This window comes from Pagrus major, chromosome 23 (genome assembly GCF_040436345.1).
Source record: "Pagrus major chromosome 23, Pma_NU_1.0".
Classification (NCBI taxonomy): Eukaryota; Metazoa; Chordata; class Actinopteri; order Spariformes; family Sparidae; genus Pagrus; species Pagrus major.
Window position 1 is genome coordinate 10865050 of NC_133237.1, and position 18244 is coordinate 10883293.

An 18244-nucleotide genomic window follows, 5' to 3' on the forward strand; every position below is an offset into this window, starting at 1 on the left:
CCGGTAAAATCCTGTTTAAAACGAGCGGTCTTCAGCACACATTAGTAGCAGGTGACACTCACTTTCCACTGGAGTCATATTGACTGTGTGCAGATCAAAGGTGTACTGACTGTTTAACACCTTGAACACACACCGGTGGTGTTTTTGAGCTCTTTCTCCTCCTCATCGCCGTGTTTATCACGTGTCAAACGGTAAATCTACACTCCAGCGAGGAGCTAATTCTCGCTCGCTTAATTATGTCTGGAGTGTCGGCTGTCGTTAAGCGTGTAAATGTTTGTGTGTGTGTGGTTGCAGTCTGTGCGTGCTCGTTGGCAGAGAGGTTTATCAGACAGCCGCTGCTTTCTCATGTTCCTTTGTAACTAACACATTTCTCTGTTATGTGTCCTCTCTGTCTCTGTGCTCTTGTCCTTTTCTCTCTCTGCCTCACGCCTCCTTTGTTCCCCCCTCACCCTCCTTCTCCTTTCTCTGTATTCAACTAATTTATTTTTCTCTCTGTGTCACCCTCTCCCAGCCTTCCTCCCTCTGGATCTGAATCTTTCATACTCAATGCCTCTCTACTTAACTCCATCTTTTTTTCTCCTCTCATCTTCCGCATTTTTTCACAACATTACACCGTGTACCTGTGTTTTTGTTTCCGTTACGCCGCATACTTTTTCTACGTCGGCCGCTCATGTTGATTCCCTCAATCCTGCCCCTTTATCCACCTCTCTGCACCGATGACTGTGACACTTGAGACATGGATTTCCTGTCAAGCCTCTCTAAGTGCTGCTTGAGCCCCACACACACACATATACACACACACACACACACACACACACACACACACACACACACACACACATATGCACACACACACAGAGCAGATGTAGCCAGAGTCTACCGCAGGTCAAACTTGGAAAGAGGACTGAGCTCTTTGCTGGAGGAAAGTGCAAGAAATGAAGATGAAAACAGGAGATGAAAGCAAGTGTGATGACAAAAAAATAAAAAAAACAATGGAGCCCAGGGGAAATCCAGAGCATCACAGACTGTGAAGGGGACTCAAAGGGCAGTGAAAACCATAAGAAATAAGAGTAAAGGAATAACAAAGTGAAATAAAACAAAAAAGAATTTGTGTTCCAAGAGGAGGAGATGATGACCAAACCTAAGTGCTTTTTTAAAACTATTGATCAAGCAGTTCCCCTTTGTTTGGAATAATAAAACACCCAGAGTTAGAGAGCGATCGCTCACAAAACGTAACTTCAGTGGCTTTATCTGCTTAACATCCAGTTATACTATCTGTAGAGATGTACAACCGAGATCATCAGCATCATCGGTAATGACTGGTGACCGGCTGATCAGTGTCAGATATACCTGATGTCTGTGTTTTACACACATGCCATCCGCCCTCCCCCCTCAACAGGACCCAAAGCCCAAACTGAGAGAAAGAAACAGGTGCACTTATTTCATTTCAGCTCATTGTGAGAGACGGGGACATTACTCGAGTTGGCAACAAGGTAAATTGCCCATTATTAATTCAATAACAACACAGAGGCTCCGTTGTCTGAGCCAGGGCCACCACCTTTCATTCTGCTCACATATCGGGCTGCTTCCATTGTTACCTTTCAAAATAAGAGTCTTGGATATAGAAGGCATAAATGCATATTTTCTAGAGAGAAGGTCTCGTGACCTGGTGCAGTGTGTGTGTGTGTGTGTGTGTGTGTGTGTGTGTGTGTGTGTGTGTGGCCTCTTACTGTGCTGTCCCATGAGCTGGTAGAGCTTGTTCAGCGTCTCTGCGTGTTCAGACGCTGGGTGGTTTGGTGGATGCTGCTCTGGACTGGGCCCACACTGCTGGGAGTGGGGGGGCGGTGTCTTGCTGCTGTAGCTGCACACGAACGACGGCAGGATTGTCGGGTAGTTCATCCCCCCGTTCAGTCGCCCGAGCAACGCCCCCATGCTCTGGGTGACGACGGACGGGCTGCCGCCGCCACCGCTGTTCCCATTTGTGCTTCCTCTCCGGACAGGAAGCGACTTCATCTCTAGCTCCTCCCCTCCTCCAACCCCTCCTTCTCTGTCCGTGTGCTCGGTTGTTACCACGCTGATGCTGTGCTGGCCCCCGTTGCTGAGGCGACAGTGCTGGTGCTGATGGTGCTGCAGGAGGTTATGGATCGGTCTCAACCACATGGCGCTACCCGGGCCTCCGCAGCCCCTGCTGGAACCGTGGCCGTGTCCGTTACCCCCACCATTACTGCCTCCGCCACTGCCATTCGGATTCACCTTTTTACGCCTTTTACTGGATAGAGAGGGATCATTATAAGTTTTATATAAAGTTGTAATATTTATGTGTTTGTATCTGCGTCTAATCCTCTCGGGACGCGGCTCTCAACAGTTTGGTTGCAGTGCACAGGGAAGTTATGTGAGAGCCGAAATTACCAAAGCACACTGACACATTATTAAATGCTCGTAACAAACAAAGACACACTTAAGTTGCCCCGGATGACTCATACAGAGCTGCAAATAGACACAAGAGGACCAGCAAAGACTATAAACTGCTGGGGAAAGCCATGATTAATTTAACCCGGGGAGAAAGTGTGATTATATCTGCAATTAAGAGGATTTTTCCAGATATCTTTGACTAAATATCACAGAAAATCTTCAAGCAGGCCTGAAATGAGGTCCTAAATTTTTGATGTGTCAGGGATTTATGGGCGACTTGTGGTTGTTTTTCCCGTTTTATTACTGCCGGTCATATCACACATTACTCCAAGAATGGCATAAAGAGAGAGAATCCTAACACTCTGTAGACCTTCATAAAAACTTTCAGTTTAAAACATTTTAAAAATTAGCTAAAACATCAACAGAATGTGAAGAAAATGACAGTTTTAACGTTTTCTCTAAGACCTGTGTATCTATCGAAGTTAGCATGTCCCAGTCCAGACAGTCAGCTAATATGACCACTAGTTGCACAGTTAACTGGGCTTAGTAGCTAACGGCGGCAACAGTCAACAGCAGTTAGCGGTTACTCTGGTGATATGCTATAATAATCCCCTTATTTGTTTGAATTCAACAGTTGGCCAATTCTTACATACCGCTCCTTTAATTTCACGCCATCTTTATACGACTGGATACGTATAAAATAAAAACAAACAGCGCATATCTGACCTGTGCCATCCAGAGTATATCCTCTGCAGTCTGCGTGTGAACTTGCGATAAAGGTGACTGATGTAGCGTAGCATCTCCTCGTAGCACGAGCCCGGTTCGCTGTAGCTGGCGAGCGTCGAGTCGTTGGACATGTAGCGAGCGCGCTGCTCCCTCATCAGGGCGTTCTCCCTCTGCTTCGTCTCGGAGAACTGGGTGGCGATGACCACGAGGCACAAGTTGATCATGAAGAAAGAGCCCACCTGGTTGCAGACGAAAATTTAATTTTATTTGAGGAGCAACTCACTGTTGACTACATCTCTCCTCAAGGTGTTAAAAGTCTAATAAAACACTGTGTAGACTATTAGCCGTATTAGCGCTGCAGCCTGTTTGGTCAGAATCTGGGATTATAAAACCGACTTTGTTTTCATCATTACTTATAAATTCTGCTCGAGCTCTAACGAGGTGGCCTTGGCAGGAAGTTAGAAATATATACCAAGTCTATAAAGAAATGTCTATTTAACATGCCATTACTGTGCGTTACTGACAGAGAGATAGGAAATTAAAAGAGCACTTTTTCCATCTTTTTTTCTTCTCAGCTATCTTAATTTCTGTCTCAATCACTTTCTATATGAAGCGCTTCTCTTTTTCTTTCTGCTCTTCCCCTCGTTCTTTCTCCCTCCCCTACTTTATCTCTCTCTTTCTCTGAATGCATGATAAGCACTTTTACATCAAACGGCAGGGGAGCTCATACAGCGTTGTAAAATGTAGCCAAAGCCAGGATCTTTGAAAACCCCCCACAAAAGCCTGATAAGAGTAAAATTATACACGGCAAGATGTCTGCCAGGTTCAACAGAGGAGAGCGATGCTGCAAGCAGAGTTCAGTGGTTTACTTTAGAGAGGTTATTTTTGGTTTTCCAAACTGGGACTGAAAGTACACACAAATATCTTTCAGGAACAACGTGTCATGCATATGCAAATGTGTCGAGCATTCAGACCACAATACTGCAGACAGTGTAGAGCTTTATGAAGAGAAGCAGGATTAAAGCAATGAATGGTCTGAGTTCTACAGAAGCTCTGATATGGGGAGCCATTTTCAATTTTTTTTCTAAGGTACTAAAACTAATAGCTGATTTAATAATTTTGAACATGGGCTAGTGGTGCACTCAGCCTCTTGTGGCCGAAATAGGTATTACAAAAACAAACACAGGGACCAATTGTTGTTAATATTGAAGACTGTGTCAGTTAATCATGTTTGCCAAGTGAGGAGTATATTTTAAAGGTGCAGTATATACGATTTTAGTTGAAAACATTCAAAAATTAACTTAAATTATCAACAGAATGCGAAGAAATAACAGTTTTGACGTTATGCCGGCTATGTGCTATGTTGCAGAGATATCTACTGAAGTGAGCATGCTAACCAGCTAATCCTGGCCTGTCCTGGTCCAATGCTCCTGTGCTAGCAGTATAAACACCAACACTTCCCCAGTGCTCAGAGTTCCTGGTCCAGACTGCTAGCTGCACAGCTAACTGGGCTAACTAGCCAACAGCAGCTACAACGAGCAGCCGTTAGGGGTTACCCTAGAGATATGCTGCCCCCCACTTTGACAAGTGGACGATTCTTACATATTGCACCTTTAATATAATGTTGTGTATTTATATGGCACGTTCTGATCTAATTCCTACTTATAATTCATGTGAACAACTAGACTCCACAGATGGCTGCTACTCCACCAAAAAAAGGCCAAGTTATTTCAGAACTCCACAGTGAGTCAGGATTACAGTCAAACACTGAGCTTTGTTGGGTTTGTGCTAATTAAATGCTGGAGTGATTTTTGCTTGGGTCAGGTTCAAACAAGACCCATGTAGGTCTGTGCCAGATATTTTGGACCAAATCAAAAGTGTAGTTTTAATTTGTTTTAATTAATTTTGCTTCTATTTCTGGGCATGCTTTTTGAGACAACACATTAAAAAAAATCAGGAAAAGGCTGTTGACTAAACTGAAAACAAACACAAGGGGATACTTACGATAATGAGCAGTATAAAATATATAAAATTGTAGAAGGAGTGAGCGTCCATGACATAGTACATGATATCTACCCATCCTTCCAGTGTGATGACCTGGTGGTGGAGACAAGAAAACACAGAGAGGGAGAATCTGTATTATAATGAGAAAGGAGAAAAGACATTCCTTCATGGCTCTGCCCATCGCTTTTTCTCTAAAAACATATGACAAACACGCCCACGCATGCACGCACAAAAACTGGGCACACACACAAAACTGCACACAGACGCACACAAACACCCATAGCACGCCGCAGTCAGATGCATTACATTTCCAATTCTGTTTTTAATGGCCGTTCCTCAGAAGAAAGCCTGTGGTGTCCCTCCAACTTCTTCTACATGTGTGTGTGGGTGAGTGAGTGTGTGTTTGTGCCAGGGGACTGACGCAGCTCTTTCATGTGGCCACTATGCTAATGAACAGCGGAGATGCTGAGGCCTGAAAGCAGTGGCTCAGCTCAGCCAAGCCGATAATACAGTCACACCTCAACATTTACACCTCGACTGGCATAACACGCTGCAGCTGCCAGCGCGCACGCAACAATGGCGCGAACACGCCGGACTCACACGCCAACAGGCACGTGTGTGCATGGATACTTGTGTATTCATAAAGAATTGTACACAGACCCTCTATCCACAGACAACCACACACTGACACACACACACAGACCCAGAGGAGACTAATCCGCTCTCTACTGGAATGCTCTACTTGCACCAGATTGACAAAGGAGCCGAGGATTCTCATTTCAGAGCTGCAACGAGCTTGTAAATTGTAATCATTGTGCATCTTTTTATTCCGTAGACAGAGAACACAAACCAGCCGTCAAACATGATATATATTTACTCAGCCAAACTAATAATCTGGTACATAAAAACTGGAAAGCATAAAAACAAACAACCATGTAGAGCAACGTGGAGAATAGAGACTGGAGCAGACTGTCCCTCATTCATGCAATTCATCAAGAATTGGGATTGTGATGTATATGGAGCGATTTTATGTTTGTTTTTTTGGTTGTTTTTTACATTTTAAAACAAGTCCCCATCTACTTCAGTTGTCTAGGATAATGCTTTTATCCTGTGTAGCCCCATAAATCTTTTGTAGACTATGAAATGTCAACCGACTGACCATCAGCAGGGGGGGTGAGCAGAAAATGAATTTTCATTTTTGGGTGAACTTGTCCTTTAAAAAATGAAAACAAAACAATTTTTTTAAGGAGCAGCAACTCTTGGGCTGCTTTGAATCTTCATCCTCTGTCGAGCCGGGCTGTTAAAGAGGCATCAAACCTGAACAAATCGCTCTCGCTGACCCCCAGGCTGCCCCCACCCTCTGCTCCAGACCCACTTTGAACATCAGACATAGCTACAGTCCTGACATTCATGCTAATGACATACATGTGGAGAGGAGGGCACATTCTCAGCTGTCACTGGTGAATGAACATATGTGTGTGTGTACAAGGTCATTAGTCATTAACCTGTTAATAGGTGTCAATATTGGCCCGAAGACCCGAATGTGTTTTTGCTCCTCTTGTCATCCTTCACCTGTCTACTCCAGCCTCTCTACCTCTTCTTCTTTTTTCCACACTTAGTTTTTATCTATTATTATCACTCCTCCATTCAAAGCCCAACTTTGCTCTTTTTGCTCTCCTCAAAGTGATGACAGAGGTCTTTTTGAACGACTGGTCAAGATGAGGTTTGAGTGACAACCTCCCTTAAAATCAGTTATAATCCCACACTAATGAATTATGGTATGAGCCCTGCAGTCAAGAACAAAATAAACATACAAACAAGCAGTAAACTATTATGAAGTGACCCTAAACAAACCTAACCTCTAACAAATGGCTAAATTTCCATTTTTTATGAGGACAAATTGCGAAATATCAAAAGATACTTCTGGAATAAACAAAAGGAGCCAACACAGGAAGCCATCATGCTATATTTGGTGTATGGCCGAACCCTCGGCGGGACCCGACGTGACATGTTAACAGCTTGCTGTACTCCGCAGGAGTCCCAGGGTAACTCTGAATTAACTCAATTTGAAGCCATGGGCTGAAATCTTTTCAAAACCCTGTGCTGAGATGTATAATTCATGTTTTTTTTGTTTTTTACAAATACTGAGGGAATAAAGCTCTATGCTGGGATAACAAGCAAAACAGCTCATTTAACATTCAATATGGCCTTCTCCTGTTTTTTGCATTCTTTCTGTTTTTCTCTGCTGTGTCTGTATCTCAACCACTTTTCTTTTTCTCCCTCACTCTGGCTCTCTGTTAATCACTGTTTCCATCAACCTGTCAACAAACAGTCTGTACGATGCCTAAAATGTTTAAATTGAATTTGTTTGGCTGGGCATTGGTTTTGCCAAGGTATTCACTCAATGCCTGTGTCGTTCTTTATCTGCAATGACATCTACAAATAATATTGCATACTTTTCTTAAATTATTAAGGAACGTTGCATGCATTGGAACTGACAAGCAATGTATTTGCAGTGGTGGAAAGACTCCTGAAAATATGTACTCAAGTGCGAGTACAGTTACATTACTGAAAGATTACTCAATTACAAATAAATCTACTGGTATTAAACTGATGCTTCAGTAGAAGTACAAAGTATTCTTCTTAAATGCTACACAGTATTAGTTACTTTTAAACCATTGATGTTTAAAGGAATATCAACATTGTAATTAGTTACTTCCACCCTGCTTATCTGAATAGAAACCTATCTACGCTTATGAGCGCTTTTATCTTGTATCTGTTGTGTTCACAAAGTATAAACACACAGATCCTGAGAACCAGATGATACAGACTTCTATTTTAAACCTGCTTGTCATTCCGATGACACTGCTACACCCGAGTGTGCAGGTAGCAGCACCTCCTGACTGCGGAGACAGAGCACAATCTGGCGACTGAACCCATGACTAATGCCTACAACCTTTTCAGTGCAACAGATCCTAAAAATACACACACATAGACATCATACACCTGGCTTAAAGACTATTATTATCTGGGAATGTGCTCCTTGCTAAACCATCACAATAGAAAAAAAAAAATTCTGCAAAAATCTAATCGTTAAAGCCTCTGACTGCAAGCTGAGACCACACATGCACTGGAAGTTGTCTGTACCTAAGAGGTATTAGTATTTGTGCGTTGGACTGTGTGTGTATTCGTGCTGTTTGGGGTAAACTGGAGGTAAGACTCTCTTTGAGAAAGTCATGTTGTGCAAGTCAAAGTCTATTAGACACAGAGTCAGATCTATCGTGGCGTCCCGGGCAGATCTATTAAAAGAGCCGGAATTCATATCACAACAGCACAGACAGTGTTAGCACAAAGACTCAACAGCTCCGGGAGGAGGTGGAACCAGCAAAAGGGAGGAAGAAAAACACATTTTCACAATCAGTGGGTGGAAAAGAAATCACATTCAGGTATGTGCCCTCTGATGGCCTGAGTGGAGGGATTTTTTTCCTGGATGGATGACTATATAATTTCAACAGACCGGAAACAGAAAAAGGTTAATTTTGTGTTATTTTTGTCTGATGACTAATTTTGTGTATGAAAAAAAAAGAATCTCGGCATCCCTGTCTTGTTAGGAATAGGAAAACCTTCATTTTTTAACAGTTATATACTCCTAAATAGCACAATCTCTTGTATAATACGTAGCTTTCGTTTCGCTTTCCACTTAGCTGAAAGCCCAACAGGGCGTCCACTTACTGCCACAGTCTAGTCAGACATATTTTGTTTTGCTAAAAAGAAGGGTCATGAACCATATTTTCCATTAGAGTTAACTTATTTTGCTCAACTTTCTGCATGACTGGAACCAAATGTAGCTCTCTGAAAAAAGTCAGTTGAGTGATATTGTGTGCTTCCTGTTTGCTCAGTGCGATGACTGTGCAGGATTATAAAGGAACAGAAATAACATTTTATAAAGGATTATAAATTCTCGACAAGCTGTTCTCCATATTTTTGCTCCTCACCTGGAATATGGCTATCCAGGCGTAGCCGATATTGTCAAAGTTGACAGCTCCCTTGTGAGGGTTATGGTCCCCGGGCCGACACACATTGTAGTACTGGTTCCAGTTAATGCAGCTGTTACCGCTGGCGGGGGCTGATCCAATCAGAGCTAAACTTTGGTGGGAAGCCGCCAGTGAGCACTCTTCCCCGCCCTCGGCGTAGGGTGGCACGTCGTGGCAGCGCAACATCCCGTTCTCGCGGGGAGCAGAGCAGATAAAAGGGCTGTCTTCGCCTTCCTCTGTCATGTAGTAAGCACTTATGGACAAGTTGTACATTCTGGGTGGAAGAAGGAGAACAGAAACTCATTGTTACACCGACTTATTATGGATACATTTAGTTATTAAATGTCTCAAAAGCATTTTTGTGCTGTTGGTCTACTTGAAGTTCAATAGCAGGTCATATTAGCAATATAACTGTCAATCTACTGGGAACTGGTGTCCTTTTCCCATTTAAGGAAAATAGAAATTACAGTCACTTGTGATTATAAGCACGATAGTGACAGTGATATTCTCAGTAATACTAGTTTGTAATCATTCAGGAATGGGTTCGTCATTGTCTAAAAGTTTTAAGTGCGTTTATGTAAAAAAGAAACACACAAATCCTCCCCAGGACCTTTGCTGCGACAGATAAAAATCATTTGGCTTCTCTCTGGAAATCGCATCATCGCTTGCACTTCTTGCACTGAAAAAACATCTTCGTCGCTCCCGTTGGCCCATTCATCAATAATCGGGATCTGATTATCCGTCATGGTATTTAATTTGAGCCTCCACATAGAAAGTCGAATTAAATGTGAGCAAGCTGTAATCAATAAGAGTGGATATATCATTGAATAGGCACACGTCTGCTCACAGATGTTGTCTTTGAATTTGTCACAAAACACCTCCAGCAGCAACAACTACCAACTCCTCCTACACTGTTCTCACACTGGATCAACACTGTGTGTTCTCTTTTTCCACAGCATCTCAATCAGTGATTTCCCCTCTAATCATAAATCATTTGAACAACAGACTAATCGGGGGGGATTAACCTTCTGTCTCATAATTGCTCAGTAGCTCAAAAAAAAAGAAAGAAAAGAAACTGACACCAATAGAGCTGAATACATTAACCATGTTTACTGGAAGCCATGGAGAGCATAACCAGCCTGTCTTAGCTGTCATGACTGCTTCTTCAAATGGCTGATAGGCCTGCGCGATATGAGAAAAATCTGTATTCTGATGATGTTATGATTGCCGATAAATACGCAAATATTGAGGTGTGCATATTAGATATACAGTTCCAATGTCTTTCTGATTTAATAAGTACACTGCTAGCATAAACCCCAGACATTAAGTAGCCTAAGTCCATTAATAAAGAAATTAAATAGAATTCATCCTCATGTTTCATGTTTCACTTTCCACTTCCTCTCTTTGTATGTTTCCCCACCCTTTTTCCTCACCTGTGTTCCATTCGTTGATCATTCCTTTGCATTTAAGCCTTTGTTCGTCTACCTTCCTCTGTCCTGTCTTCCCATTGTGTTTTACCTGCTTTTGCTGCCTGTTTGTTCTTTATTTTATTTTTTGGTTTGTACTTCGTTTAGTTTTGCTTGTCTGTTTTGAATTTTGCATTTGTGGACTGCAGCTTTGGTTGCAATAAAGCTTGCTTTTTGTTCTTTTACCTGCCTGCCTCTGAGTGCCTTGTTTGGGTCCCTTTTTGATTAAATCTGACACTTTTATGATATTGTGCATTTTCATATTGCAATGGCGGAAGAACAACTTCTCAGTCAGCTCTAATGGCTGATTTCCTTTTGTCCTCATTGGAGCCCAAATTGCAGCTTGTAAAAACTCTTTATCGAGTCTAAATGTGCCCTCTTCCTATCCACTCCACCTGTGTTTGTGCATTCACATATAGACTTTGCAAAATCAAGAGCTTTTGGGGAGTGGAACCAGCTGCCAAACCCTCCAACTATGAGTCTGTACTGATGTTTATTGCCAGAGCCTGAAATAGAGGAATAACAAAACTTTCTTGCTACGTAGTTAAATATAATTCTGTTCATGCTACATTCTCCCCACCCTGTCTTTTCATGGTGGGTTTAGAGACATTAAAGCTTCACGCTTCAATTAAAAAGAGAAAATGTTATCCATTAAATAGCACATGCTTATTACTTTACAGATATTTTGCGTTTTAAGTGAAACAGCATCTAATAACTGAGGGGAGTGAGCAAAGCATCTATCAGTATCCATGGTGACAGCTGTTTCCTATTCATGGTAGAAAGTGGTGAGTACATCCCACAGTTCATCTGTTTATTTATACGCTCCCCTTTTAAAGCAGAGTGCCCTCCACAACAATGAGTGTGCCTTTATGCGGAATGACATTCACTCTTGAACTACTAGTGGGAAGGGACCAGTTTGGGAAAGGATCTTTGTCAGTGTCTAGTGTTTGACTCACGTTATGTTACGGCCATTCCTGTCCTGTACTCTGAGTCCTACAGAACATGTTAGCATCCTTATGATCTCTAAAAGCTAAACTAGAAGGAGGTTATGAAGATGAGTGTGCATGTGCCTAGTATAGTGGGGATTCATGCTGTACGGGAGGTCAGACAACCATTTGTTTGGTGAGAGAAAACACAGCAGCCTTAGCCATGAAATATTAAGGTGCTGTTCTCTTTCTGTCTTTCTCCCTTAGACATAGGGAGGATTCAGCAACATTAAGTCTGGTACAATTTGTACCATTACATCAGAAAGAAGAATTAGTTCATGGATGTCTGAGGGACATTTTTGGCTTCCTGACGTTGTGGACTCTTTTCTGTCTGTCTATTTGCATGTGTGCCTGTTTGTCTTCATTGGGAGACAATGGTTCTTTGTTGCTTTCTATATTAAGATGCATCTTATCTCATTCATCACAAAATAAGACTGGATAAATCTGGGAAAACAAGTTTATTTGATCTTTTCATCACGTGTACAGTGCAGTAGGAAATGCAGTTTTGTCTGTCTGTATCAGTCTCCATCATGTTGAGTCTGCACTTGGAGTTTTCTCCATTTTGGGTCAGTCCCCATGTAATTTGCGATTTTATCAATCTGGTAAAACCCCAATAATTCTTAAATCTATTTTCTATTTGATCACTTAATTCTTTAAGCCTTTAAAATGTTTCTTCCTGTTTAGTCATTTCTTGTTATGTTGATTCTATGTCCAAGGTTTAATTACCCTGTCTGTAAAAATGTATGTATTTTCTTGAGACATACTGTATAAGAGGCTTTTCTGGGATGCTATATTTTTGTTTTGTTTGGGAACGTTTGATCAAAGTCTAATATGTTCAACGTTGCTTTATCTTCATTTTATTTTAAAGGAGCAATATGTTAGAACTTTAGTTGAAAACATCCAAAAGTTAATGAAAATTATTAACACAGTCAAGTGCTCTTAAGCTAGCGATGTAAACACCAACATTACCCCACTGCTCCGACGCCTAGTCCAGACTGCTAGCTGCACAGCTAACTGAGCTAACTAGCTAATGGCAGCTACAGTTAGCTAGCAGCAGTTAGTGTTTACTCTGGTGATATGCTGTCCCCTATTAGTTTGGAGAATTAATTCAGGTGGCCAATTCTTACACATTGCACTGGTATACACAAGAACTGCATCATCTGCAAAGAGGAGGAGTTTTATTCATTATTGTAGGAATTTTATAAATTTTGCATTGGACAATTCTAATTTATAGGCAAGTTCAATGTGACAAATATTAAATTACACGGGGCTGAGATTACAGCCTTAGCTCATTCCACATACTGGCTGTTTTCACCTTCTCACCTTCTCTCTCATTGTATGTGTGTGCGGCATACAGCGGTGTACATCCTGGGGGCGCTATGCAGTTTACGTAACAAGTAACATTTTTCTACATTTTTTCTACAGGCAACAGCTGATTGTTACAACCAATGACAACCAAACACAAACTCTGACAAGAGGCAGAAAAAGGGAGAAGCAGAGAGACATAAAGAAAGAAACAGAAGGAGAGGAGGGAGAGGGCAGAATAAAGAAAGACTGTATTTGGAGTTAAATGAGCTGCGCATGTTTGAAGATTTCATGTGTGCATGCTAGAGGCAGTGCTGGATGTTCAACTTTTTCTGTTGGGGGGAAATTAAAAATTGATTGCAACTTCTAAGTGTAGCGCTTGTATTTTTTACTCATCTCTGTTTTGTCTAGACTCAATGAGAAAGAACTGGACTCAGATCATATTTTCACCAAAGTGCTTTGAAGAGCCATTTTTTAAAGGCTATTTGTGCTATTTCCAGTCCAGAAGAAAAGGGGGAAATGCAAATGCTTTTATCACAAGACATTTCCTTACGTTCTGATGTCCTCTCCCAGGAAGCAGCGGTTGCGCAGTAGCCCCGCCCACAGCTGGACCCCCACGATGCCGAAGATGAAAAAGACAAAGAAGCAGAGGAGAAGGACGTTTCCCAGCATTGGGAGGGTGTCCAACAGCAGTGTCACCAAGATCCGCATACCTACGTAGTGGGACACAAAAAGTAAACGTGCCATCAGAAACCAGGAACCACATACAGGACACACATTTAGAGTACATGACCGACAGTTGCATGTGGTGCAGAAGCTAACCCTTTACTTGCCCTCTGGTTACTGAACACACGGACAACCTCTATTGATCTTGAGAGCCTGGAACCCACAACTTCGTCCCCGCAGCCAATATAATTACAAGTGATGACAATACTAAAAGTGACAGTTTGACATTATTTCATCCTCTGGGATTTGAACTCAGAGCTTCCCTGTGGCTAGTATTATCTAACCACATGCATTCAGCATCCATCTCAAGTTGTCAGATGTGTTCAGCGTCAGCAGAGTCAGGGATCTAGTCCCTGAGGTGCTCACAATGTGTTCTGTCCCCCCCTTTCACTTATGTCACAGCCTTGTCACATTGACCAGACTTACAGTATGACAATGCCATAGTGTTACTGCTACTTTTGACGGTGGCAATGATATCGAAACTTGAATTCGAACTTAAATCTCCTCAACTCTCCAAATATTTAATCTCCAGACTGTTTGTGCCACTGCGGGAGAATGTTCTCCCTGAATTCCTTATCGTTTGACAGGTGAAAATCAAAAACAAATGCTCTGGTTTGTTTGGGAGTTTTTACGGTTATCAGGATGGGCCTCAACTGCATTGAGCTTGCCAGTTAATTATAAATTCTAATTAAATTTTATGCCAGGAGCTAAATACCATCAAAGTCCATTTCCATTAATCAGAGTGAAATTAAACACATACTATTGTCCAGAGATTATCAGTAATTATTTATGCATGTTGGGAAGCACAGATTTTATTATTTTTGTCTTCTTTTTATACATTGTTTTGTTCTTTAGGGCAAAATTAATAATCCTCTTGACAGAAGATTTATACCTATAACTACACTTTCACCATTTTCTATCAAACTTTTTGTCCAACTGTAGGTCATTGCTTTCATTGAAGGCAGAATGGCAGTATTTTCCTTAACAAAACAAAAACAATGTATGGACATGCGATTATTTCTCAATAATAATTTCTCAATCAACACTTGCAACGCGTGAGAAGTGTGTGGTGGTGACTCGAGAAAAGCTTTGTTTTAGATCATAAGCTAGCAGTGGGTGAGTGGAGAGTGATGGTCGGTGGCTGAGCTCAGAGCAGACAGCTGTTAGCCACCACGGCAGACGGAAAGTTCAGCAGCGAAGTTGTCTAGTGGCAGTAAATGTACAGTAAAGGTTATAGTTTGCCCATGAATAAACTGTTCAGCCCCTTAATACAAAAGAAGACCTTATGTTTGAGTAACAGCTATTTCTATCACTGCTAATATCCATGCCATTTGTATCCATGCTAATATCCATGCCACTGCTATCCATGCTAATGAAGTAAATCATGCTGAAATGGCAATAATAGTATGCCTTTGCTCAGGAGCGTTTAGTCATCTGCCTCCATCATGTTGGCAAAGCTGCTGTGGAACATGAGGGGAACCTGTTCAGTGACGTACAAGTGCAATTAATTGGCATCATTTTTTTTTTACTGTGTTAGAAATTTGTGTGTATGTGTCATTAATTTATCAAAATGAACCCGTTATATTGACAGGCCGTAGTTTTAAAATGTTGTAACAGACAATATTATAGTGGCCTATACACTGATCAGCCAACACTTTAAAAGGACTAACAGGTAAAGTGAATAACATTGATCATCTTGTTACATTACAATGCTCTGCTGGAAAAAAAAGCCTGGCCTTTTTTATGGATGCCATTTGACACACAACGTACACCCAAAAACTGCCACAGACCAAAAACACAATGGCACTGCAAATAGCAATGGTCCCCCAGCAGGACAATGCATCCTGCTCAGGAATGGCTCACAGGATGTGACGAGAAGCTCAAGGTATTGACTTGGCCCCCAAATTCCCCAGATCTCAATCCAGTTGAGCATCCGTGGGACATGCTGGAACAAGTCTGATCCATGGTTAACCCACTGTGGATCGGACTCTGATATACACAGGACCTCTGGTGGATTCCCGTTGTGTCTGGCACCAGGGCATTGGCAGCAGAGTCCGTTGGATTCCGAAGTGGGGCCTCGAATATCCAGTTTGAATCATTGTCTGACCATCAATCTGTCTTATATTATGTAATGACTGAGGTCTTCTATCTTTCAACTGGCTAATCGCTTTTGATGATGCATGTTTGTCATCATAGACAGCATTACTCGAGAGACACCAGAGCATTGCATGCGGCACATGGAAATATACACATGCACACACTGAGTAAACAGCACACAGATGCCTGACTGTAGAAGCATCTGTGTGCAGTGAAATCCACTCAGTTAACACAAACATTTGACAGCACTGACAACCCTTAAGTAGAATTCAAATGTTTCTCCTTACACTTTGGGCATGGAGATTCAGTAATATACTGAAATATACTGAAATTCATTGCTTGGAACGATAGAGAGGGGGTATCAAATGCAAAGAGATTTAAAATAGATTAATATTGTGTTCACTCCCAGAATTACAATGCACTCAGTTCAAATAGGTTTAATTAAACTAATGCAGTCACACAAGTGGCCGACTTGATGAGAGAAAAAGAGAAAGGTTGTTTATCCAGAAAGTCATGCCACTTGGATATGTTACGTTTCCTAAGGCTCCAATTTCTGAAAAAAAAAGATTTTTTTTATTGCCCTTTATTATTTTAGCCAGTAGTAAGTTATGGGTGTGATGTTGTAGAGAAAAAAATTAATGAAAATTGAAATATTAGATTTCGAAATGCAAAAATCCTCATATACAACTTAGAGTTGTGGAATGAGGCCTTAATGTATGATAAGATCTTGTAATAAAGTCGAAATTGCTTCTTAGATTAGATCTGGGAGAAACTTCATGTGTTAATGTAAAATGTCATTAGTGGACAGGCAAATTGACTTATAGAAGAATATATGCAATGAACACGAGAGTGGTGACTAAATGTAGCAGTGAGCAATGTGAGTTACATCGCCCTCTATGGGCTAAATATTAATGCAGGCTCAATGTTGCAGAGGTTGTTATTATATACATTATTATCATACGTTTATCATTCAATTTGTGAAGGGCACTAAACAATGCCTAGCAGTCTCCAGTGCTAGCTTGAAACTGTTTTTAAATTGTATGTCAGCTAATGCATGATGCAGGGGTTTTCTAGCCAGAAGTTACTGCAAACAAACGTGATTCACTCGAAAAACCAGAACTCTGTTCCAGAAGTGAGAAAACCTCATTCAAAATCCCACTGATGTTTCTAACTACACTAATAACTGAAACTAAAGCCTGGCAACGAAGCCTTCTCCCTTTCCTGCATAACCAACACAATACCAGATTAGAGCCAACTTGTCTGTTTGTACAGGTGTGTGTGGTGTGATTGTAGCAGCCCGGTGTCAGTTGCAGGCGATTTAATTGAAGGTAAACACAGTGGACTGCCGTGTGTAATGGCACCGTGCCCTGGCGGCGCGGCACTTCTCAAATTGCATGCTGCAGATTTATCAACACGTCCGTCCTGCTGTCTTCAGACGTCTGCAGGGATTTAATGAACTGCAGAAGATGCTTGACAGAGCAGATCTTGTAAGAATCACTAATTTCATTATCAATGCACACTGATTTACCTCCAGCTATAAACAAATTAAACATTCATTCTTGTTGCAGATTTAAACGCGTGCTTAATTAAAATGGCTTTTTTACATCTTAAGCATGATTTCTCATTTCTGTGCATTGGCTCCGTGCTGGTTGTTCCACCGCCACGAAAACAGAGCTCAGAGTGGTGCTCGACGTATCCAGGCTACAGCACAAAAACACATTTAACATCTGTCTAACTCTGGATACTCCCCATACACTTAGGCAGAAAGAAAACAGAGAGACTGAGTGAGAGCACAATGGTTCGAGACAAACAGAGACGCTAAGTAGAAAAAAGTTTGACCTGGCTATTAGCCTGGCTGGCTCTGTCTGATCACAAATCAGAAGAAAAAGAAAAGAACAGATAAAAAACACAGAGGAAAAATGAAGGGAGTATGCTGGTGTTTAACATCCTCAGGGTGTCTCCGACTGTGACTCCCTGCGAGTATATGAGTCTGTGGGCTTTAGGGTATGTTTGTGTCTGTCTGCGTCTACGCTGACCTTGAGTTTACAGCCTCACGTAATACCTCTCAATCTCAGCCTCACTCCATCTACCCCCCTCTGTCAGACCCTTCGGGGAGCAACTGGAAACTTGTAACAATAATACAAGTTTTACTTCACCTTGTCCACGGGTGTAAATATTGTTTCTCAGGGCTACTGTTGACTTGACGATATGGTTAATGTCACATTTTAAGTCCTCACAGGAGGTGGAACAAAACAATAAATGTGTGTCTGGGTGTCTGAGACTGTTCGTGACGACGGCTTGGGAGAAACAGACAACCTGTCATGCGTTATGATTGTGTTTGGGTTATCTGCAGTGCCCGAAGCACCCACACACACACTTGTGCAAACGTCATCATTACATAGGAGAAGCTTAGGTCAACCTGTGTCACATGCTAACAACTGGCTTATTCTGGGAAAAAAGGGCCACACACACACACACACACACACAC

General features: G+C 41.7%; 1 protein-coding gene across 1 annotated transcript in view; it reads right to left on the reverse strand.

The window, feature by feature from the left end:
- Positions 1–18244, reverse strand: part of cacna1ha (calcium channel, voltage-dependent, T type, alpha 1H subunit a) — a 168892-nt gene that overhangs the window by 39329 nt on the left and 111319 nt on the right. The window contains exons 6-10 of the mRNA XM_073494100.1: positions 13487–13646; positions 9138–9450; positions 5143–5235; positions 3139–3377; positions 1731–2269 (exon numbers count right to left, since the gene is read on the reverse strand). Of these exons, the coding sequence (XP_073350201.1) occupies positions 1731–2269; positions 3139–3377; positions 5143–5235; positions 9138–9450; positions 13487–13646 (1344 nt within the window). The remainder of the gene's footprint in view (positions 1–1730; positions 2270–3138; positions 3378–5142; positions 5236–9137; positions 9451–13486; positions 13647–18244) is intronic.